General features: G+C 44.2%; 1 protein-coding gene across 2 annotated transcripts in view; it reads left to right on the plus strand.

The window, feature by feature from the left end:
- Window positions 1–25805, plus strand: part of LOC145346777 (tubulin delta chain-like) — a 59833-nt gene that overhangs the window by 4452 nt on the left and 29576 nt on the right. For both annotated transcript variants that reach the window (XM_080194498.1, XM_080194497.1), the window contains exons 3-5: window positions 9123–9218; window positions 11462–11523; window positions 21690–21827. In XM_080194498.1, the coding sequence (XP_080050624.1) occupies window positions 9123–9218; window positions 11462–11523; window positions 21690–21827 (296 nt within the window). The remainder of the gene's footprint in view (window positions 1–9122; window positions 9219–11461; window positions 11524–21689; window positions 21828–25805) is intronic.

Genomic DNA, 25805 nt, shown 5'->3' on the forward strand with positions numbered 1-25805 from the left:
CAGGCATCCACCACTCTCTGTGTAAAAAAAAAAATCTGCCTCGTACATCTCTTTTAAAACTTTCACCTCACACCTTAAACCTATGCCCCCTAGTAATTGACTCTTCCACCCTGGGAAAAAGCTTCTGACTATCCACTCTGTCCGTGCCTCTCACAATTTTGTCGACTTCTGTTAGGTCTCCCCTCAACCTCCGTCACTCCAGTGAGAACAAACCAAGTTTCTCCATCCTGTTCTTATAGCTAATGCCCTCCATACCAGGCAACATCCTGATAAAGCTTTTCTGTACCCTCTCGAAAGCCTCCACATCCTTCTGGTAGTGTGGCAACCAGAATTGAACACTATGTTCCAAGTGTGGCCTCACTGAAGTTCTATAAAGCGTCAACATGACTTGCCAATTTTTAAACTCAGTACCCCGGCCGATGAAGGCAAGCATGCCGTATGTCTTCTTGACTACCTTATCCACCTGCATTGCCACTTTCAGCGACCCGTGTACCTGTATACCCAGATCCCTTTGCTTATCAATACTTCTAACGGTTCTGCAATTTACTATATATTTCCTATCTGTATTGGACCTTCCAGAATGCATTACCTCACATTTGTCCGGATTAGTCTCCATCTGCCATCTCTCCATTTAAGTCACCAACTGATCTATATCCTGCTGTATCCTCTGATGGTCCTATTCGCTATCTGCAAATCCACCAACCTTTGTGTCATCTGCAAACTTACTAATCAATCTAGTTACATTTTCCTCTAAATCATTTATATATATTACAAACATCAAAGGTCCCAGCACTGATCCCTGAGGAACATCACTTGTCACAGCCCTCCACGCACTCTTCCAGTGCTGATTTTAGTATTTTATGTACCTCGATCAGATCCCCCTCTGACCTTGCTTAACTCCAATGTGTATAAGCTCAAACTGTTCAACCTCTTCTCATACATCAACCCTTTCATCCTGGAATGAATCTGGTGAACCGCCTCTGAACTGTCTCCAGTGCCATCTCACCCTTTCTCAAATAAGGAGACCAAAACTGGACACAATACTCCAGATGTGGTCTCAATGACATCCTATACAATTGCAACAACACTTATAGAGTCATAGAGGTTTTGCAGAATGGAAACAGGCTTCTCTACTTTTATACTCCAACCCTTTTGCAATAAGTGCTAACATTCTGTGCTGAGTTACCCGATCTCACCAGAGCAGCAGTTGGAGTTGTACAGATGACACTGACTTTGTACACCACTCTGTCTCTGCTACACTATTTTCTATGAATTTTTTGAATTTGGTCTTTGGAGTAAGAAGAAGTTCACAGGGATTCCATTCCTAATTGTTATCCATTGAGCTTTGCTATTTATTGACTGGGTGAAGAGAAAGTTGGACACACCAATACATCTTGCATTATCAATTAGCCCATCGGCACTCATTGCAGCACATTACTGGTGAGGAATGAGAAATTTCATGCAGTATTGTGGCCAGCTAATTTGCTTTTTATGACCACTTTCTTTGATTCATTCTCCGGATGTTGTTGTCTTTGGCAATGTTGGCATTTATTGACCATCCCAACTTTCCCGGTTTGCTACAATGTGTGGCTTGCTAGGCCATTTCAAAGGGCAGTTTCAAGTCAGACACAATGGTGTAGGACTAGAAACTGAGAAAGGATTAAAGATTTCCTTTTCTGATGATAAATAAATTGAATTTTGTTTTACAATCCTGTAGTTCCATGGACATTTTCATTGATAACAGCTTTAACTTCCAGATTTTGTATTGTCTGAATTTAAGTTCTCAGACTTTGTAATTTGAACTCATGTTTACTGGATTCTTCATCCAGATATCGCTGCTGCTCTGCCAAGCATTCTCAAACTAATGAAACCTGAAATATATCGACCAAAGTTGCACAATATTGCAATGCCTGCTGCCAGCGGGGTATTTTGTCACCAAAAAACCTACTAAGCAAGAGATCTACCACGTGATTATGCTAAATTATTCCCTGAATTCTTGACGAAGTGAACCGATGTAACTTGGAGGCTCCAGAGGAAAGGAAAACGGGTATATATTTCCGGGATTTGATTGAACGTAAGAGCATCTGAAATAGGAGCAGGAGTAGGCCATCTGGCCCTTCGAGCCTGCCCTGCCATTCAATAAGATCATGGCTGATCTGGAAGTGGTTCAGTTCCACTTACCTGCCTGCTCCCCGTAACCTTTAATTCCCTTATCGATCAGGAATCTATCTACCTGTGACTTAAACATTTTCAACGAAGTAGCTTCCACTGCTTCAATAGGCAGAGAATTCCAGAGATTCACTACCCTCTGAGAGAAGTTCCTCTTGAACTCTGTTCTAAACTGACCCTCCCTTATTTTGAGGCTGTGTCCTTTAGTTCTTGTTTCCTTTCCAAGTGGAAATAATCTCTCTGCCTCTACCCTGTCTAGCCCCTTCATTATCTTATATGTCTCTACAAGATCACCCATCAGCCTTCTAAACTCCAACGAGTACAGGCCCAATCTATTCAATCTCTCCTCATAAGCTAACCCCCCTCATCTCCGGTATCAACCTGGTGAACCTTCTCTGTACTCCCTCCAAGGCCAATATATCCTTTCACAAATAAGGGGACCAAAATTGCACACAGTACTCTAGTTGCAGCCTCACCAGTGCCTTGTACAACTGCAGAAAGACCTCCCTGCTTTTATATTCCATCCCCCTTGCGATAAGACCAACGTTCCATTTGCCTTCTTGATCACCTGCTGCACCTGCAGAAACTTTTTCACCCAAAGAATGTGGAACTTGCTACTGCAAGGAGTGGTTGAAGTGAATGGCACAAATGGGAGCTAAACAAAAATATGAGGTAGAAAGGAATTGATAGTGACCATGTAGATTTAGATTAGACCATCCACAGCACATGTTACCTCTTCAACGAGCTCCAATAAATTGGTTAAACACGATTTCCTTCTCAGCAGACCATGTTGTCTCTGGCTGAATACCTTGAATTTTCCTAAATGCTCCCCTATAATATCTTTAATCATAGCTTCAAACATTTTCCTTCTGGTATTAAGTTATCTGGTCTATAGTTTCCTTCTTTCTGTCTCCCTACAGTCTTTGGAACCTTCTCCGAATATAGTAAATTTTGGAAAATTAAAACTAACATATCGACTCTTTTACTAGCCACCTCTTTTAATACCCTAGGATGAGGTCCATTAGGGCCAGAGAACTTGTTAGGCCACATCTCCAACAATTGTCTCAGTTACCAGTTTCCGGGCCATTATAATTTTCTTGAGCTCCACTCTCAGTGACACAATAGTTAGCAGGCACCCAGGTTCCGTTCCTGGCTTGGATGACTGTCTGTGCAGAGTCTGCACGTTCTCCTTATGTCTGCGTGGGTTTCCTCCCACAGTCCTAAAGACATGCTGGTTAGGTGCATTGGCCATGCTAAAATCCTGCCTCTGTGTACCCGAACAGGCTCCGGAGTGTGGCGACTAGGAGATTTTTACAGTAACTTCATTGCAGAGTTAATCATAGAATCCACACTGTGCAGAAGGAGGCCATTTGGCCCATGCAGCCTGCACCGACAACAATCCCACCCAGGTTCTATCCCCATAACCCCATGTAGTAACACTGCTAAACCCCCTGACTCTAAGGAGCAAAGAATATTTGAATATCATTGCTCTTGAAGGGCACATTGTAGTGGACCCTCAAAGCCATGTTTTCTAAACTGCAATGTCCAAACAGCAGAAATAAAGAGAGGCACTGCTCTCGATTTCTCCCTCCATAGGGATGTCAGTTTCAAAAGAACAAGGAGTGAGGTTGGGGTTGTTTTAAATGTCCATCAGGTTGTCGGGATGGGAATTGCTCAGCCAGAACCAGTGTTGGGACCAGAATCCATAATTACTGTTAGTGGGGAATGCGCACATATTTCAAAAATAACAGTGTAAAATGGAAAAGAGAGGGGAACTTGGAGAACAGCTAGCAAGATGGGCTGAATGGTGTTTTGCATAGTAAAGTTGTGCAATACTAAATATAAAGCATCCCAGTTTATTTTGGTCTTGCTTAGAATCTATAGCGAAAAACAGGCCATCCTGCCCAACTGCTCATGTTTGTAAGCACAATGTTATGGTAATTAGCACTGCTGCCTCACAGCGCCAGGGATCTGCATTCAATCCCTTGCTTGGGTCACTGTCTGCGTGGAGTTTGCACGTTCTCCCTGTGTCTGCATGGGTTTTCCCCGGATACTCCGATTTCTACCCACAGTCCGAAAGATGTGCTGGTTAGGCGAATTGGCCATGCTAAATTCTCCCTCAGTGTACCCGAACTGGCACTGAAGTGTGGCAACTTGGGGATTTTCACAGTAAGCTTGTGACTAATAAATAAAACTTTAATCCACATCAGCCTTCTCCAATCTGATTACCTCTTCCTATCCTGAGTCCCCTTTTGCCACTATTCCCTTCTTCATTTATTAAAACTATCCTTTGAATTTGACTAAATACCTCGGAGTCCTAACAGCCACCTGCAGCCTAAGCCTATTTTGTTACGGATGTTGCAAAAGTTTGTTGTTCGCGTCTCCCTGGCAACGTGCTTGGAGAAAAGAGTCCAACACAATCTTCAAATCGATTCAGACTTTATCACTGGCCAGTCATCATCTGACAGCCTGGATTTTTTTATTCAGACAGCAGGGCTGCCAGTTTTCAATACCTAACGATCCTTGGCAACAAGTCAAGTGTTCTACAAGGAAATAATACCAAAACAATCCCCCTCGAGCAGTTGAATTAAACAAACAGGGATCTTCACAGAAAGGCGGTTAGATGTTTAACTAGCTCACATAGCTTGTATGGAAATGAGGAGGAAGGGAGCTGTGGACATAATAGTTGTTTCTAGAGTTGTAGATTTGACTCTGGGTTCACAAGCTTTTTATGTTTGTTCTGCCCAAGGACGTACATCACAAGATAATGACGTCGCTAATGAACGGTTAGTTTTCCCATTCAGGAAGATCTTTGCCTGATTGGTGTACCAGATATAGAGTCATAGACTCTGGAAACAGGCCTTATGGCCCAACTTGTCCATGCCATCCCTTTTTTTAAACCCCTGGGCTAGTCCCAATTGCCCGCATTTGGCCGACATCCCTCTATAACCATCTTACCCATGTAACTGTCTAAGCGCTTTTTAAAAGATAGAATTGTATCTGCCTCTACTACTACCTCTGAAAGCTTGTTCCAGAGCTCACCACTCTCTGTGTGAAAAAATTGCCTCTCTGGACCCTTTTGTATTTCTACCCTCTCACCTTAAACCAATGGTCTCCCCTACCTTTGGGAAAAGATATTGACTATCTGGCTGATCTATGTCACTCATTATTTTATAGGCCTTTATAAGACCACCCCTCAGCTTCCTATGCGCCAGAGAAAAAAGTCCCAGTCTATCTAGCGTCTCCTTATAACTCAAACCATCAAGTCCCGGTAGCATTCGAGTAAATCTTTTTTGCACTCTTTCTAGTTTAATAATAAACTAGAAAGTAGAGAGAAACTAGATTTAATAATAGTTCTTGTTTTTAAATGATTCCCAAGTTTTTTTATTCCCTGTGCTATTCTTCCTGGGCTTCCATTGGTTACTGTGTGAGGATAGCAATGGGCTAGTTGTAAAATGGACCATTTTGAATTATACCAACTATTATACACCGCATGTGACCCTCTCTTCCATTGAGGAGAATGGAAGGTATAGTTGGGTGAGTTATATAATGCGTGCCAATTCCATACCATCCGTTGTATACAATCATCTAAAACAAAAACTACCATTTCTGGGGGAAGAATTGCTTGATATCAGTTCTTTTTTTTCCCCTTACTAGTTTGAACTTGTCTTTTAGTTCCACTGTCACAATGTAATTTAAAATCAGATTTACCTTTTCCATTCTTGTATACCTCAATAAGACCAACTTTTAGATGCCTCCTTTCCGCACCGAACATAGGGTTTGCTGGACAAAGAATGTCCAAAGTTGACCTGGTTCTCCTTTTACCTGGCTGATAGTTGATAGAATAATACAGCGTAGAATGCAATCATAATAGAGTTGTTGACTAATCATAGCAATCAAAGTGCCTCAGTTAATCTAAAGTCATGGAGTTTTACAGCACTAAAGAGGTCCTTTGGCCCGTCGTGTGTATGCCAGCCATCAAGCACCTACCTATTCTAACCCCATTTTTCAGTACTTGGTCCATAGCCTTCTGTGCTATGGTGTTTCAAGTGTCCATCTAAATGCTTCTTAAATGTTGTGAGGGTTCCCTGCTCTACCACCCTTTGAGGCAATGAGTTCTAGATTCCCACCACTTTCTGGGTGAAAAGGTTTTTTCCTCAAATCCTCTCTAAATCTCTTGCCTTAAGTCTTGAACTTGTCGCTTAGTCCCACTGTCACAATGTAATTTAAAATTAGATTTACCTTTTCTGTTCTTGTATACCGCAATAAGACCAGCTTTTAGAAAGACCTTGGGGTACATGTTCTGGCCCCCCTGGTGATTGACCCCTCTACAAAGGGGAAATGTTGCTTCCTATCTGTTCTATTAATGCCTCTCATAATTTTTTGTACATCACTTAGGATCCGCTCAGCTTTCCCTGCTCTAAGGAGGACAACACCAGCTTATCTGCCTCTCTCCATAGCTGAAACACTCCAGCCCAGGCAACGTTCTGACGAATCTCCTCTGCACCCTTTCCAGTGCAATCACATCCTTCCTGGTGGCAACCAGAACTGCACACAGTACTCTAGCTGTGACGTAACAAATGTTTTATACAGCTTCATCATAACCTCCCTGTTCTTATATTCTATGCCTTGGTTAATGAAGGCAAGTATTCCATATGCCTTTTTAACCACCTTACGTACCTGTCCTGCTGCATTTGGGGACCTATGAACATGTATCCCAAGGTCCTTCTAGTCCTCTGTACTTCCTAGTGTCCTACCATGTGTATTTCCTTGCCTTGTTAGTCCTCCCAAAATACACCACCCCACATTTTCAGGGTTAAATTCCACTAGTCACTGTTCTGACCATCTGACTAGCCCATCAATATTGCTCTGTATTTTGAGGCTTCCCTGCTTGCAGTTTACCGCACCACCAATTTTTGAGTCACCTGCAAACTCATTGAACACCCCCCCACATTCTCATCTAGATAATTAATAGATTCCTAGCCTCTCACCTGCTCTTGTAACCATAGCTAGTCCAGTTCTCTTTCTTGTCAGCAGTAACCCTCAGGATATTGATAATGGGGGATTCAGTGATGCCAATTGCATTGACAGTCTAGGGATGATGGTTGGATTCTCTCTTATTGGAGATGATCATTACCTGGCACTGCGAGAACTGTCCCTCAGTATCCTCCCCAACCCTCTGACTTTCTCCACTGACCCTTTGACTGCCCCACCCCCCCACCCCCACCCCGGAATTCTCCAACTATCCATCTGATTCTCCAATTACCCACTAACACCCCAACCTGCCCCCAAACTGACCTCACCATACTACCCACCCTGCCATCCCACCCACTTACCTCAGTCACACTCATTCACTAAAACACTGAAAAGTTATTTAAATGCCCCAGAGTTTTTCAGCGTGTCAGTGGATGAAGATTTACCAAAGTACAGCAAGAAGCTGGTGCTGTAAAAAGAGTGTGTGGTTTGGCTTCCCCAGATGATCCTGCTCTACAAAGAACGCCCAGAGCACTCCACATTTCTGGAGAGACCCAGTTTGGAAATGTAGAGCGTCACTTTAGTGTAAAAAAAGGAGTGTAGTGGCAATCTGATGATGATTGCCATTTTGAGGAAGGTTAGGCCCAGTGTATTTTTTCTAAAGCTTCTGCTCTGTAGAATAAAATATTAGTTGCTGACAAAGTAGTGCTTAGTCTGAGATGCTTTTAGCCTGTTTGTTACAGTAAATGCCTTGAAACATGAAATCTTTCTCTGCTGTATGTTTAGCTATTAACTGAAACTTCAAATTTCTTTTTAAAAACATACAGTATTTCAAAATATTATTTTCTGAGAGAGATCTAGCTCATTTGTACTTGAATGAAAGCCCAAGTCTCTCCAGTCTATACTTGTAACACAGACCCTTGACACTCCTCAGTAGACCTTCTTGACATTCATTTCAGTGGAGTCACAATTCTTATACTTTGGCTACAGTATCACTCACAGAGCTGTAAAACTGATTTTCGCTTCACTTCCTAGGCAGAAACAGCAGCAAGGTCCTACTTCGCCAACACTGGGAGTAATCTGGAAGTTGCAACCTTTGAGGTCCTACTTTTTAAATTCCTTTCCTAACCACCTATAATTCGCCTGCAAGAGCTCACTGCTCTTTCTATCTATTTGGTCCATGACCTCTGGCTGTTCACCCTCCTCTATCCATTCTGCACCCTGCACTGCTCCTGCACCTCCGAACCCCCTGAATGCCATTCAAGAATGCCCTTGACCCTGGAAGCCAAGATACTATCAAGTCAAACCTGAAATGGGAGAAATACCTCCCTGGTGTTTTAACTATTGAGTCCCCTACCACTGTTGCTTCCCTGATCTCCCTGCAGCTCTCTGTCAGTACTATATGGCGTGTCAGACTTGCTGACTTTAATCCAGAAAGTAGGATTAAAATCTGTGATTGCCTCCCCAGAATCAGAGAATTTCAGAATGGTGACAGTACAGGAGGAAGCCACTCGCCTTGCCGTGTCTGAGCTGCTTCCTCGAGGGAGCAATTTAACTAGAGCCACTTCCCAGCCCTTTCCCCATAACCCCATTCACTTTCCCTTTTCAGATAATAACCCAATTCTCTTCTGAATGCTTTGATTGAACCTGCCTCAGTCGCACTCTCAGCTAGCGCATTCCAGATCCTAACCACTCGCTGCGTGCAGAGGTTTTTCCTCGTGTCTGAAGCTTTGCTCTCATGTCTCCAGTGCTCAACTGGCCAATTACTGTTCATCAGTGCCCTCTCGTTCTCCACCCTTCCACAAGTGGGGACAGTTTTCCCCAATTTACTCCTGATCCAGAGGCAAGACGGTTACTGCATTGCTGAGGCCGATGCACAGGTTTTTCCAGGGTGTCCAATGTGGTGGAATATTAGGTTGGATTTTGATTTAGTGAAATAGTGTAAAGCAGGTGAAATGCATTGGGATCCCTTGTTGCAGGTATCCATTCCACACACCCGATGGCAAGCTGAGCGCCTTGAGTGTGGACAGTGAGCCCAAAGTAGTGAGGAGATTGCTCCGAGAAGTGAAGACTGGGTATGTAAAGATCTTAATTGAACAGTTGAGTTTCCCAAGCATGTTCCTCATGTGAAGTAAGTATGATTGACAAATATTTACCATACCCTTGGCATGTTTTAACATCAGAGTGCCCCTGTGACAGAATCTGAATGTTCAAAGCTCACTCACAGCTGGGAATGTAAACTGATCGAGAAGAAACAAAGTCCCAGAGTGCTTCACAGCCAGTGAAATACTCTAGAATTGCAGCCACTATTGTAATGCTGTGATTCTTGAACTGGGGTCTATGCATCTCTATAGGTCCCAGAGATCTTGCAAAGGATCCATAACACAGAGCCAGCTTTAAAGGTAGGCAACCACCCAGGGCACTGTGGTTAGAATTAAGCACAGAAAATAGAAGCTGGAGCATTTGGCTCTTTGATCCTCCTCATGATCATAGAACATAAGAACATAAGAAATAGGAGCAGGAGTAGGCCATCTAGCCCTTCGAGTCTGCCCCGCCATTCAATAAGATCATGGCTGATCTGAAGTGGATCAGTTCCACTTTCCCGCTCTCTTCCCATAACCCTTAATTCCCTTGCCTGTCAAAAACCTATCTACCTGTGACTTAAACATATTTAGCGAGGTAGCCTCCACCACTTCAACGGGCAGAGAATTCCAGAGATTCACCACTCTTTGAGTGAAGAAGTTCCTCCTCAACTCCGATCTAAACTACCCCCCCCTTACCTTGAGGCTGTGCCCTCGAGTCCTGCTATCCTTTCTAAGCGGGAAGAATCTCTCTACCTCTACCCTACCCATCCCCTTCATTATCTTATACGTCTCTATAAGATCCCACCTTACCCTTCTAAACTCCAACGAGTACAGACCCAGTCTATTTAGTCTCTCTTCATAGGCTAACCCCCTCATCTCCGGTATCAGCCTAGTGAACCTCCTCTGCACTCCCTCCAATGCCAATATGTCCTTCCGCAAGTGCGGCGACCAAAACTGCGCACAGTACTCCAGCTGCTAATCCTGAAACTCAATGCTATACTCCCGCTCTCTCCCCATACTCCTTTAGTGTCTAGAAATCTATCTATTTTCTTCTTAAATATATTCAGTGACTTGGCCTCCACAGTCTCTATGGAAGTGAATTCCAGATGTTCACAACCTCTAGTGAAGAAATTTCTCCTCATCTCAGTCCTAAATGGCTTACCCATGTCCTGAGATAGTGGCCCCTTGGTTCCCCAGCCAGAGGAAACATCATCTCTGCATTCAGTCTGTCCAGCCCTGTCAGAATCATAGCATCCTACAGTGCAGAAGGAGGCCATTCAGCCCACTTGGAGATGTCACGGGTAAGTTTTTCACTCAGAGGGTGGTGAGTGAGTGGAATCGGCTGCCGTCGGTGGTGGTAGAGGTGAACTCGCTGGGGTCTTTTAAGAGACTTCTGGATGAGTACATGGGATTTAATGGGATTGAGAGCTATAGATAGGCCTGGTAGGTATGGATATGATCGGCGCAGCACTACAGCCTGTTTGTGCTGTAGTGTTCTATGTTCTATCAATCTGCATTGACCACAATCCCATCCAGGCTCTATCCCTGTAATCCCACGTATTTACCCTGCTAATCTCCCTGACACTAGGTGTCAATTTACCATGGTCAATCCACCTAACCTAAACATCTTTGTACTGTGGGAGGAAACCAGAGCACTCGAACCATGCAGATACAGGATGAATGTGCAAACTCCACACAGCCAGTGACCCAAGCTGGGAATTGAACACAGGTCCTTGGCGCTATGAGGCAAGTGCTAACCAGTGTACCACCGTGCTGCCTGCTCTTAGGATCTCATTGAAATTCCTATTTCATTCTTCTAAACTCCAGTGAATACAGGCTTTGTTGATTCAATCTTTGCCCATATGACAATCCTGCCATCCCAGGAATCAGTCTGGTGAATCTTTGCTGCACTTCCTCTATGATAAATATATCCTTTCTTAGATAAGGAGATCAAAACTACACACAATACTCCAGATGTGTCTCACCAAGGCCCTGTACCCCTACAGTAAGATATCCTTGCTCCTGTATTCAAGTCCTCTTGCAGTGAATGCCAACATACCATTTGCCTTCCTAACTGCTTGCTGCTCCTGTATGCTTCCTTTCAGTGACTGGTGTACTAGGATACACTTCCCAATCTATCACCACTTAAATAGTACTCTGCCATTCTGTTTTTCCTATAGACCCTGTTGGACTAGCTCCAATTAAACTGACATAACCTTTGTATTTTGTTAAAGGTCATTCAGAGATTCAAACATTTTGGTCGGTCTGAGAGGAAGAGGCAACAACTGGGCTTTTGGTGAGATTCTGAGGTGTAATTTAGATTTTTAAAGCTAAAAAGACCTCAACCTTCCTTTATTCCTCAATTTTATCAGTGCTTTGTTGTGATCCCTGTAGATTGATGACTTTTTAAAAAAAGATGCATTTCGCAAATGACCCAAAGAAAATAATTGTAGGACAATTGTAGGTCAAACAAACTAAAATCAACTTAACTCAAACATGAATAACTGACAACCAAAACATTGAACTAAAGAAAGGTACTTCTTTCCATGGATGATGTGGTGGCACAGTGGTTAGCACTGCTGCCTCACAGTGCCAGGGACTTGGGTTTGATTCTTGGCTTGGGTCTGTGTGAAGTCTGCACATTCTCCCCTGTCTGCATGGGTTTCCTCTGGGTGCTCTGGTTTCTTCCCACAATCCAAAGATGTGCTGGTTAGATGCATTGGCCATGCTAAATTCTCCCTCAGTGTGTCCAAAGTGGTGCTGACACAGCACCACACACACGCACATACACACGCACACACACAACGCCCCCCCCCCCCCCCCCCCCCATTATTTCTGACCGATGAAACCAAGCATGCCAAATGCCTTCTTCACTACTCTGTCCACCTGTGACTCCACTTTCAAGGAGCTATGAACATGTACCGCGAGATCTCTTTGTTCTGTAACTCTCTCCAGTGCCCTACCATTAACTGAGTAAGCCCTGTCCTGGTTCAACCTACCAAAATGCATTATCTCACATTTGTCCAAATTTAAACTCCATCTGACCACTGTCCTAAGTCTTGCTGCAATTGGAGATGACCTTTCTCACTGTCCACCATGCCTCCAATCTTGGTTCATCTGCAAACTTACTAACCATTCCCCCTATATTCTCATCCAAATCATTAATATCAATGACAAATAACAGTGGGCCCAGCACTGATCCTTGAGGCACTCTGCTGGTCACAGGCCTCCAGTTTGAAAAACAACCCTCTACAACCACTCTCTGGCTTCTGTGAAGAAGCCAATTTTGTATCCATTTAGATACCTCACCCCAGATCCCGTGAGATTTAACTTTATGCAACAACCTACCATGTCGTACCTTGTCAGATGCCTTGTCAAAGGTTCTGCGAAATAGGGAAAAATGCAAATGTCACTTTCCTAACCTACCCACACTCGCCAGCCTAAATATTGAGTCTGGGCAGGAAAAGGCCCTTAAGTGGCCACTTAAGGATCTTCATAGGTAAATGGGTGGGTTTTCTGCCTTAGATCCTGCCAATCAAAATTGCATCTTGGTTTAGGTGGGTGAATTTCCAGGGGAAATCTTACCCATTCAATTTTACACCTTGTCAATGATGCTCACGTTCCAAGAAAGATTAAAATAAATTGGCTTTCCTCATTATCTTGTCTATACAAATTAAATATGGCTAAGAAATACCTGTAAATGATTTTTTAAAAAACTCTCAGCTCTCCTCACCAGTACAGATTTTGTCTTCAGCTGCTGTACGCACTGTAACAAGTATGCATCACACTCTTGGATACGCACAGAAACACGCACACTTGTTCGGGACTCGATCAGAAACTCCAAGGTATATTATGAAGTTAAACTAGATCCCACACATTTTTGATTTTGGCATTAAGAACATAATAAGAACATAAGAAGTAGGAGCAGGAGTAGGTCATCTAGCCCTTCAAGCCTGCCCCACCATTCAATAAGATCATGGCTGATCTGAAGTGGCTCAGTTCCACTTTCCCGCTTTCTCCCCATAACCCTCAATTCCCTTGCTTACCAAAAACCTATCTACCCGTGTCTGAAGTATATTTAGCGAGGTAGCCTCCACCACTTCAACGGGCAGAGAATTCCAGAGATTCACCACCCTTTGAGTGAAGAAGTTCCTCCTCAACTCCCTTCTAAACTGCCCCCCCCCTTATCTTGAGGCTGTGCCCTCTAGTCCTGCTATCCTTTCTGAGCGGGAAGAATCTCTCTACCTCTACCCTATCCATCCCCTTCATTATCTTATACGTCTCTATAAGATCCCCCCTCATCCTTCTAAACTTCAACGAGTACAGACCCAGACTATTTAGTCTCTGTTCATAGTCCAACCCCCTCATCTCCGGTATCAGCCTAGTGAACCTCCTCTGCACTCCCTCCAAGGCCAAAATATCCTTGCGCAAGTGCGGCGACCAAAACTGCACACAGTACTCCAGCTGCGGCCTCACCAGTGCCCTGTACAGTTGCAGCAAGACCTCCCTACTTTTATATTCTATCCCCCTCGCTATAAAGGTCAGCATCCCATTTGCCTCCTTGATCACCTGCTGTACCTGCGGACTGGGTTTTTGCGACTCATGCACAAGGACCCCCAGGTCCCTCTGCATCGTGGCATGCTGCAGCTTTTCGCCCTTTAAATAGTATCCCTCCTACTATTATTCCTGCCAAAGTGGATAACCTCACACTTGCTAACATTGTACTCCATCTGCCAGGTCCTCGCCCACTCTCTCAGCCTATCTAGATCCCTCTGCAGATTTTCCACACCCTCCCCGCAATTTGCTTTTCCACTCATCTATGTGTCATCAGCAAATTTTGACACCCTACACTCAGCCCCCTCCTCCAGATCATCTATATAAATGGTAAATAGCTGAGGCCCCAGCACCGATCCCTGCGGCACTCCTCTAGTCACCAACTGCCAATCAGAATAGCACCCATTGATACCAACTCTCTGCCTCCTATTAGACAACCAATCCTCTATCCACGCTAACACCTTACCCCCAACTCCATGCCCCATAACCTTCTGAAGCAACCTTTTGTGCGGCACCTTATCAAACGCCTTTTGAAAATCGAGAAACACCACATCCACTGGTTCCCCTCTGTCTACCACACTAGTCACATCCTCATAGAAATCCAATAAATTTGTCAAACACGACTTCCCCTTAACGAATCCGTGCTGCGTCTGCTGTATCAAACAATTCTTCTCTAGGTGCCTCGCTATTTCTTCTTTGATGACGGATTCCAGCATTTTTCCAACAACAGACGTTAAACTAACCGGCCTATAATTCCCTGCCTTTTTCCTGCTACCTTTTTTAAACAGCGGCATAACATTAGCTGTTTTCCAATCTTCCGGCATTCCCCAGAATCCAGCGAAGTTTGGTAAATAATCACCAAGGCGTCTACTATCACCTCTGCCATTTCCTTCAGAACCCTGGGATGCATTCCATCCGGTCCTGGGGACTTGTCCACCAACAGTCCCGTTAGTCTATCAAGCACTACCTCTCTAGTGACAGTAATCGCATTCAGGCCCTCAACTCCTACCATCCTTCTATCTTTAATATCTGGCAAGCTATTCGCGTCCTCCTCCATGAAGACCGAGGCAAAAAACTTATTTAAGGCCTCAGCCATTTCCTCATCTCCCACCACTAAATCCCTCCTCTCATCCTCTAAGGGTCCAACATTCACTGTAGCCAGCCTCCTCCTCTTTATAGTGTGAGGATAATCACTTCAGGTGTAAATCTGTTGACCTACTTGGAAACTTTTTATCAAATAAACTGTATTTAACAGTAGAGTTTAACTTTAATTAAAAGAAAACAGAACTTTTACCAATTTAAATACTTAAACATGACAGGATAAAATTCTTAACTGCTGGCCTATTTTTATCAGCTCCAATTTAAGCAATATTACTCACAGACATATACTTCTTCAAAATAAGCAATCAGCAGGCTTACATGCTAGTATGCAGATTGCTAGCTCTCCAGCCTCCAGAACGCCTCGGGAGAGACTTACCTGTTTTCTAGCAGGTCGCAAACTATAGTCTCCAGGAAAAGAGAGAGAAAAGCTACTGCTCCTTGCAGATCCAAACAGAAAACTGATTTTTCTCTAAGCTTAGCTCCTCTCAGTTACATGACTGCCTCTTGTCAACCAAACCCTTATCTGAAACCCCAGGGAATAACCCAAAAATAAATTAAACAGCATTAGCTCAAATTTTAAAAAAACACCCCGATATCTAGGATCAGTTATGCTTTTACATCTCAGCATGTGGGCTGCCTGGAGCAGACAGAGTGGCACTATAAACCAGAGTTGAATTTTAAACATAGCTTTCACAAGAAACATGACACAAATACATTTCTTAAAGGCACAGTATCATCTCTCTCTCACACACACACACCTCACATGCACACACCTCGCACACGCACACACGCACACACACACACACACACGCACACACACACAATGTGGAAGGATGACAGAAGTTGGAGATATTCTCCCTAGATAGACATGGTTAAAAATTGATTTAAAATTTAATGTAGGTGTTCAAAATTCTTGTCACATGTATTAGTATTCAGTGAAAAGTATTGTTTCTTGCGCACTAAAAAGGCAAAACATACCGTACATAGGGAAGGAAAAGTGAGAGTGCAGAATGTAGTATTACAATCATAGGTAGGGTGTAGAGAAAGATCAATTTAATGCAGGGCAGGTCCCTTCAAAGGTCTCATGACAGCAGAGAAGAACTGTTTTTGAGTCAGTTGGTACGTGTCCTCAGACTTTTGTATCTTTTTCCTGACGGGACAAGGTGGAAGAGAGAATGTCTGGTGCATGAGGCCTTTGATTCTGCTGGCTCCTTCACCGAGACAGTGGGAAATGTTGACAGAGTCAATGGATGGGAGGCTGGTTTGAGTGTTGGACTGGGCTTCATTCAGGATGCTTTGTAGTTCATGTATAAACTATAAACATTTTTACACATCAAAGTGGATGAGATCTGGAATGCATTGACTGTGAGTTCCATGGAGGCAGATTCATTTGTGGCTTTCAAAATAGAATGGATCATCTGAAAAGAAAAGGTTTGCAGGACTATGGCAGAAAGGTAGAATTGTGGCATTGGGTGACTTGCTTTTGCAGGGGACAGTACAGACACAATGGCCTGAATAACCTCCTCCTGTAACCATTCTACAATTCATCTGACCAATAGTACATTTCAGGGATTGATAGTGTTTTGATGAGTTGGTTATATTGTCATTTTCACAGGATTACATTTATATGTGAAGAATTTGTAGTTTATTACAGTCAAATGCCAAATTTCCTTAGTCTCCTGAGAAAGTAGAGGCGTTGGTGGGCTTTCTTAAGTATAGTGTCTATGTGGAGGGACCGGGACAGGTTGTTGTTGTTCTGGACGCCTAAAAACTTGAAGCTCTCGACCATATACATAGACGATCTGGAGGAGGGGGCTGAGTGTAGGGTAACAAAGTTTGCTGATGACACGAAAATGAGTGGGAAAGCAAATTGGGTGGAGGACATGGAAAGTCTGCAGAGAGATTTGGATAGGCTGAGTGAGTGGGCGAGGACCTGGCAGATGGAGTATAACGTTAGCAAATGTGAGGTTATCCACTTTGGAAGAAATAATAGTAGGATGGAATATTATTTAAATGGTGAAAAGTTGCAGCATGCTACTATGCAGAGGGACCTAAGAGTCCTTGTGCATGAATCACAAAAACCCAGTCTGCAGGTGCAGCAGGTGATCAAGAAGGTGAATGGAATGTTGGCCTTTATCGCGAGGGGGATAGAATATAAAAGCAGGGAGGTCTTGCTGCAACTGTACAGGGTACTGGTGAGGCCGCAGCTGGAGTACTGTGTGCAATTTTGGTCCCCTTATTTGCGAAAGGATATATTGGTCTTGGAGGGAGTACAGAGAAGGTTCACCAGATTGATACCGGAGATGAGGGGGTTAGCTTATGAGAAGAGATTGAGTAGATTGGGCCTATACTCATTGGAGTTTAGAAGGCTGAGGGAGGATCTTATAGAGATTTACAAGATAATGAAGGGGCTAGATAGGGTAGAGGTGGAGAGATTCTTTCCACTTAGAAAGGAAACCAGAACTAGAGGGCACAGCCTCAAAATAAGGTGGGGGGGGAGGGGCACAGTTTAGAACGGAGTTGAGGAGGAACTTCTTCTCTCAGAGGGTAGTGAATCTCTGGAATTCTCTGCCCATTGAAGTAGTGGAGGCTACCTCATTGAATATGTTTAAGTCACGGGTGGATAGATTTCTGATTGATAAGGGAGTTAAGGCTTATGGGGAGCAGGCGGGTAAGTGGAACTGATCCACTTCAGATCAGCCATGATCTTCTTGAATGGCTCGAGGGGCTAGATGGCCTACTCCTGCTCCTATTTCTTATGTTCTTAAATTCTTATTTCTACTTCGTCCCCGTTGATGTAGACAGGGGCATACCCTCCATTACGTTTCCTGAAGTCGATGACTATCTCCTTCATTTTGTTGACATTGAGGGAGACGTTATTGTCGTCACACCAGCTCACCAGATTTTCTATTTCTTTCCTGTACTCTGTTGTTGTTATTTGAGATCTGACCCACTACAGTGGTGACATCAGCAAACTTGAAAATTGAGTCGGAGGGGGATTTGGCCACACAATCAGAGTGTTTGAGTGCGTAAGTATGGAGAAACCATTTTTGTTAGTAGGTGGGTTCATAACCAGAGGTATGTGCCCAGCAAGGGGGATATCTGGCTGATTTTTATCCCCTGTCCCTTAATCAGGGCAATTACTGTGTCAGATGAAATGTATTGCAGTCAGCCAGCTGAGGTGGGATCAAATGTGTCACATTTATGCTTTACATACTGAAAGGTGTCTGCAATAACTCCTCAGAGGCCGGTGTCCCTTCACCAGATTAAGTTTATTTGTAAACTTATCTCCAATCCTAAGAATGCTTCTGGCACACAGTCAGAGTCCAGAGTGTCGGTAGCCCTGACGCTCCTTATAATATATACTGGTAAGACACCTGGATTGGCAGGACGCTGTTACTTTAATCAGGGAGCTCATATTCTAAGAGGCCAACCTCATGAACCTTATTGAGGTCATTACAATACAATTACCCAGTCAGCCATGAGGGGATTCAATTTTCCCATCCAAACTGTAACACTGCCAAATCCTTGTGTTCATTGAGCAGTGCAAGGTTTAGGAAAGGTTAGACAGTGGAAATTAAATAATGCACAGGTTGGTGAGGTGGAACAGCACTCAGATAAGGACAGGCTGAGCAGCAGGTAACAATTGGCAGAGTAGTTATCTAAGGAATACTAATGCGCACCAAGCTATGTCAAGGCATTTGACTGTGAGGACGATAGTGAAAAAATCCAAAGGGCGTAGACTGGCTGGTGGGAAGGGCTGACAAGAGAAGTTGATGCAGAGAAGATTAACTTTGGTCAGAAGAATGGGAAGAGACAATACAAAATAAGGGGTGACATGAGGGTGGGATTAATAAGGCATATGGCGTCCTAGGCCTTACGCAAAGGGGCATAGAGTACAAAAGCAAGGAAGGTATGAACCTTAATAAAACACTTGTTCCATCTCAACGAAGAACAAAGTACAGCACAGGCCCTCCAAGCCTGTGCCAATCATGATGCCCTAACTAAATTAAAACAAAACCTGCTCTTACTCAGTCCTTTATTCCCTCCCTATTCATGTTCTCATTCAGATGCCTCTTCAATATTGCTGATGTGTTTGCTTCCACCACCACCTCTGGCAACGGGTTCCAGGCACCCACCATTCTCTGTGTGAGACCCTATTTTCCCCCTCTCACCTTGAACCTGTGCCCCCTTGTATTGATACTTCCACCCTTGGAAAAAGCCTCTGACTATCACCCTGTCTATGCCTCTCAATTTTGTAGACCTCTATTGGATCTCCCCTCTGTCTTTCCAGCAAGAACAATTCTAGTTTATTTAATCTCTTCACATAGCCAACACCCTTGTGATCAGGCAACATCCTAATGAACCTTCCTTGCACTCGCTCCAAAAGCTTCCATGTCTTTCTGACAGTGTGGTGACCAGAAATTGCATGTAATATTCCAAATGCAGCCTAACCAAGGTTTTATATACCTAGTTTTTTTATCAACTGAAGAATGATTTCCAGTTTGGACCCCACATTGCGGATGCAGAAAAGATTAATGAGATTGGTTCCAGGGATGAGATAGTTATGTGGATAGATTGGAGAAGTTGGGACTGTTTTACTTGGAGAGAAGATTAAGAGGAGATTTGATAGAGATGCTCAAAATTGTGAGGTCTGAACAGATAGGGAGAAACTGTTCCCATTGGTGGAAGGATCAAGAATCAGAGGGCTCATATCTAAGATCCTTGGCAAAAGAAGCAATGGAATCACCAGGACCGACATTTTTACACATCAGTGTGGCTGAGATCTGGAATGCATTGACTGTGAGTTTCATGGAGGCAGGTTCATTTGTGGCTTTCAAAAGAGAATGGATCACAAGTTCATAACAAGAGGTTATTGCAGAAGGTCAGGGGACATGGAGTTGGGGGTAGGGTGTTAGCGTGGATAGAGGATTGGTTGTCAAATAGGAGGCAGAGAGTGGGGGTCAATGGGTGCTATTCGGATTGGCGGTTGGTGACTAGTGGGGTGCCCCAGGGGTCGGTGCTGGGGCCTCAGCTATTTACCATTTATATAGATGATCTGGAGGAGGGAACCGAGTGCAGGGTGTTGAAATTTGCTGATGACACCAAGATTGGGGGAAAGGCAAATTGTGCGGAGGGTGTGGAGAGTCTGCAGAAGGATCTAGATAGGCTGGGCGAATGGGCCAGGAAATGGCAAATGGAATTTAATGTTGGCAAGTGTGAGGTGGTCCACTTTGGTAGGAAGAATGGTAGGAAGGACTATTACTTACGGGGCGAAAAACTGCAGCAGGCGACGGTGCAGAGGGACCTCGGGGTCCTTGTGCATGAGTCGCAAAAACCCAGCTTGCAGGTGCAGCAGGTGGTCAGGAAGGCGAATGGGATGCTGGCCTTCATAGCGAGGGGGATTGAATATAAAAGTAGGGAGGTCTTGCTGCAGCTGTATAGGGCATTGGTGAGGCCGCAGCTGGAGTACTGTGTGCAGTTTTGGGCGCCGCACCTGCGCAAGGATATTTTGGCCCTGGAGGGAGTGCAGAGGAGGTTTACTAGGCTGATACCGGAGTTGAGGGGATTGAGCTATGAGGAGAGGCTGAATAAACTAGGCTTGTACTCGTTAGAGTTTAGAAGAATGAGGGGAGATCTCATTGAGACGTATAAGATGATGAATGGGATGGATAGGATAGAGGTGGAGAGACTCTTCCCGCTCAAAAAAGACAGTAGGACTAGGGGGCACAGCCTCAAGATAAAGGGGGGGCGGTTTAGAACGGAGTTGAGGAGGAACTTCTTCACTCAAAGGGTGGTGAATCTCTGGAATTCTCTGCCCGTTGAAGTGGTGGAGGCTGCCTCGCTAAATATTTTTAAGAAGCAGGTTGATGGGTTCTTGATGAGAGAGGGGATTAAGGGTTATGGGGAGAGGGTGGGAAAGTGGAACTGAGCCACAACAGATCAGCCATGATCTTATTGAATGGCGGGGCAGGCTCGAAGGGCTAGATGGCCTACTCCTGCTCCTATTTCTTATGTTCTTATGTTCTTATAAGGTATAGGAGCAAAATTAGGCCCATCATTCGATCATGCTTCTCATCCCCATTTTCCTGCCTTCTCCCCATAACCCTTTAACCCATTACCATTTAAAAACCTGTCTAATTCCTCCTTAAATTTACTCACTGACCCAGCATCCACCATACTTTGGGGTAGTGAATTCCACAGATTCACAATCCTTTGGGAGAAGTAGTTTCTCCTCAACTCTGTTTTAAATTTGCTACTCCTTATCCTAAGACTATGACTTCTTGTCTTAGAATGCCCCACCAGCAGAAGCTGGTCTACTTTATCCATACCTTTTATCATTTTGAATACCTCAATTTGATCTCCCCTCATTCTTCTAAATTCCAGAGAATATAGGCCTCAACTGTTCAATCTCTCTTCATCATGACAAACCCCTCTGGAATCAATCTAGTGAACCCCCTCTGAACTGCCTTGAATGCAACCACATCTTTCCTCAAATATGGGGACCAAAACTGTGCACAAAATTCCAAGTGCGGTCTCATCCAAAAAGAAAAGGTTTGCAGGACTATGGGAGAAAGGTGGAATTGTGGCACTGGATGACTTGTTCTTGCAGGGGGCCAGTACAGACACAATGGCCTGAATAATCTCCTGCTGTAACCATTCTGCGATTTATCTGACCACAGTACATTTCAGGGATTGATAGTGTTTTGATGAGTTGGTTATGTTGATCATTTTCACAGGATTATGTTACACATAAAGAATTTGTATTGATTCACTGAAGCCTAATCTGCCACAATCTATTCACAGGGTACCATGGGCTTCGGACAGAGGATGAGAACAGTTTGCTTCACCGCACCATGGACAGTTTCAGGAAAGAGGTGGAGCGACGGGACAGCTACAGTGGGGTCATCCTGTTACACAGCCTGAGTGGTGGCACAGGGTCTGGTGAGCAAAACAACCAGGTCAAAGGTTAATCAAACAGTTGGCACACAAGAGTGGTGTCAGCTGGCTTCTGATACAGTGAACAATGTGTCACATTGTGAAAGCTCCACCTGAGGCATTTGGTTGTGGGTTTAAACTGCACTCCACAACTTGAGCACATAATCCAGGCAAATGCTGCTGTGGGAATGCTGCACTGCCAGAGATGCCATCTCTCAGATGAGATATTTAGATGGATGTGGGAAATTCGAAGAGCAGTGGAGTTATCTCAATACCATCTCAATGAAAATTTCAGTTCCTTTTGATGTTAACCAGGCAATTTTGCCATCACTCCCCCAATTTCAGGTTTTCCAACATAGGAGAATGTTTTTTTTAATTCTTCAAGGGATGTGAGCTTCAATGACTGTGCCAAGAAAAGGGCGGCATGGACAAGTTGGGCTGAAGGGCTTGTTTTCAGGCTGGAAATCTCTATGACTCTATTTTTAATCTGATGGGACTTTTGCAGAATCTAGGGAATTTTGAAAAATCGAAAATAATGCATTTACTTTTTTGGCAGCCACTTCTTTTAGGACCTGGTGACTTGTCAGCTGCTAGTTCTACCCTTTCCCTGGTGATTATAATTATTTAAAGTTCCTCCTTCCCTTTCACCTCTTGATTCACAATTATTTCTTTGTTACTTGTACCTTCTACAACGAAGACCGACACAAACTATCAGTTCAATTCATCCGCCTTTATCATATTTTCCATTATTAATTCCCCAGATTCTGTCTCTAGAGGGCTGTTGTGCATGTCAGTTTCTTTAAGCCTGTATAGCAGAAATGATCACCTGACTTGAGGGATCAATGGGAACTGGGACTGAGTGATCACCCCATAGGGTGAAGTTCTTTCACAGTTAGACTACATCTGGCAGCCATGTAGTAAACATGTAAAGGCTGGAGAGCTGCTCCAGGCAGACTAGGGCTGCAACCTCCTGTAAATAGTTTCTTCGTTATACCTTTTGTTACTCTTGATGGTGACTGACTTGTCCCCGAACAATGTTCACTTTCCATTTTCTCTTACTACCTGTTATATTTCTAGCTTCTTTCCCTCTTACTCCAATTCCTCCCTCCTTAGTCTTTTAGTCATTCTTCAATGTTCTTTATGTTCTGCCCAGTTTTCTAATCTGTGGAATAATATGCTGCTTTTTTTAGCTTGATACTTCTTTACCTTCTTTCATTAATCACGGATGGAGCACTTTCTAGGGGGAATGAGGACAGGCAATTATCACCTACCTGAACTAATGGCACAATAATGTTTCACACCAGAATTTTAACAAAATTGTCTCTGGGAAATGCATGCCTCTCAGCTGCCCAGAACACACAAGTGTTCAGGCTTAGTCAAGGAGCCAAAGTCTGGTTTATTGTATTTGGTTTAAAGCACTGGAGAAGGAAAGTGACCTCTCCCCTGCTGCTTTTACATCAGCTAATTAAACAAGTGGGAGCGAGGCACAGTCTGTTATCTTCCTGTGCCTGTTCCGGGGAGGTTCTGCAACAGACACTGCACACAAGCAGGGTTTGTCAGTTTACCCCTCCTCTGGACTCAAGCCTGTGCTGAGGGTACAGTGTGACAGGAGCTGACAGCTCTGCTGGACGTTACCCGTGGTGATGATTCTGTAGTGAGAATCTGTGCAGCAATGGGAAATCCGGCAGCGAACTATCTCTCTTCCTTTGTCCAGGTCAAAAGAAATACATTTTCATGCAATTACTGCAATTACAAGCCTATCATTGGCAGGCTATTCAACTAGAGATACTATCACACTGGCTGTGAACTTGTCTACATGTGACCTTTGCTTTTTCTAACTCTCCCTTCAGGAATGGCTCATTGGCTGATCCTGTATCTCCCTCACCTTCCTTTACACAGTTATCATTACTGACGCACTTATCCAGTTATCCTCACTAACACGGTTACTCTTACTGACAAGATATCCAGTTACCCTTACTGTTGTAGTTATCCTCAATAACATTGTTACTCTTACTGATGCCGTTATCCAGATATCCTTACTAGTATCAGGTAATTTTGGGATTGATTCTGAAACCTTTCTGGAATGGCCCAGCTACGCACAGGCCTGTATATTTATCAACCAGGCCACAAGGGAAGCCTAGAACAGTTTGAGTTTCACGCAGATGGTGAGGTTATTTTGTGCTTTGTTTCCACCACCAGTTGTAACCTCTCTGACCACAATGAAATTCCTCTTCCCGGGACCATGAGTCACCCTCTCAACATTCTGCCTCAGTCCTGTGTGTCCTCCTCTTCCTGGTGAATTCTCTAAAAGGACATTCAGTACATGTGTGTTGCTGCTATTGGAGTATGTTGGATGCAGAAATGTATCATTTTGTTTAGGTATGATTTGATTTGCTTGTGGCACAATGGATCCATCACATTGTAGCTGGCAGCTCGAACATCCCAAAGCATGTAACCATTCCCCCTCCTCAACTGTGATTGGCAAAATCAAACACATCAGTCAGAATGATAAAAGGCCAATTCCCTCGACTCTTGCACCAAAATATTGTTCCTGCTCATGTCGGTGGGATCTTACCATGCCACCGCTGATACACCCCCAACGCGGGTTTCCTGAAGGTTCATTCGGAAACCCCACTGATAACGGCAGGACCACAAAATTCCACTGGCAGCGAGTGGACATGCCTCCCACCACTGCGAGTCCTGCCCTGCATCTCTGCATCATTGCCTATTATGGACTATACCCACTACCTTAAACTTTTCCCACAGGCCCAGTACAATCACACAATACTACAGTGCAAAAGAGGCCCTTTGGCCCATCGAATCTGCACTGGCGCATGAAAGGTCCATGCCTGCCCAGCTAATCCCGCTTACCAGTACTTGGTCCATAGCTTTGAATGTTATGATGTGCCACGTACTCATCCAGGTACTTTTTAAAGCATCCCGCCTCCACCACCCTCCCAACCAGTGCATTCCAGACTGTCACCACCTCTGAGTAAAAAAAAGTTTTCCTCAAATCCCCCGTAAACCTCTCACCCCCTCATTTTTAACTTGTGTCCCCTTGTAACTGACCCTTCAGTTAAGGGGAACAGCTGCTCCCTATCCACCCTATCCATGCCCCTCAAACCTGTCAAGGAGTTATCCACCCACTTATTCTGCCACAGACCCTTGGGGGTGCTGCCCACTTTAATTACCCATCATAAAGGCCTGAACACGGATGAAATATCATCAGCAGCGTTGCAAACATTAAATGGCTCGGCTGTGCTGAGTGAGGACCAAAGCACCAGCTTGTATCAGGTCACGGGATTGGGCTCCTATGGTGTAAATTGAATCCAGATTGCCATTTAAGCTTGGAGCAGGTTGGAACCTATGCAAGCGTGTATGATGATCGATACAAGGGGGGACGGAACTGATCCAAGTGTGGAATTGTTTTCCTGAGCTCCAGGGGAGTGCTGGGCGACTGTCACTCTGGGATAATGATACTTCCTGTGGCCTACTCTGGGGCTAGTTGGGGAGCCCAGGCCTCAATAAGGCGAGTGGCACCTGTTACATTTGAAATGATACAAATGCCCTAAAAACACAGGGGCCTTTCTGCATTCAATAATGAAGATAAAGCGCCCCACCTCCTTCTGGATTGTGTAGGTAAACCCATCATTTACACGTGGCATAAACGAGGAATGGTCCTAGCTTTGGTTTATTTTAATGTCGCATGATTATGCAAATCTGCTGGGCACATCAGTGCTGTAAAACATAGAACATAGAACATAGAACATTACAGCGCAGAACAGGCCCTTCGGCCCACGATGTTGCGCCGACCAGTTACAAAAACAATGACCCACTAGCCTATACCAATCCCTTTTCGTCCATAAACCTATCCAGAGATCTCTTAAACGCCCCCAAACTAGACGCATTTACAACTGCAGCAGGCAGGGCATTCCAATCCTTCACCACCCGCTGGGTAAAGAACCTACCCCTGACATCCGTCCT

Source organism: Carcharhinus amblyrhynchos, chromosome 8, assembly GCF_965287045.1.
Source record: "Carcharhinus amblyrhynchos chromosome 8, sCarAmb.v2.hapA, whole genome shotgun sequence".
NCBI classification, from domain to species: domain Eukaryota; kingdom Metazoa; phylum Chordata; class Chondrichthyes; order Carcharhiniformes; family Carcharhinidae; genus Carcharhinus; species Carcharhinus amblyrhynchos.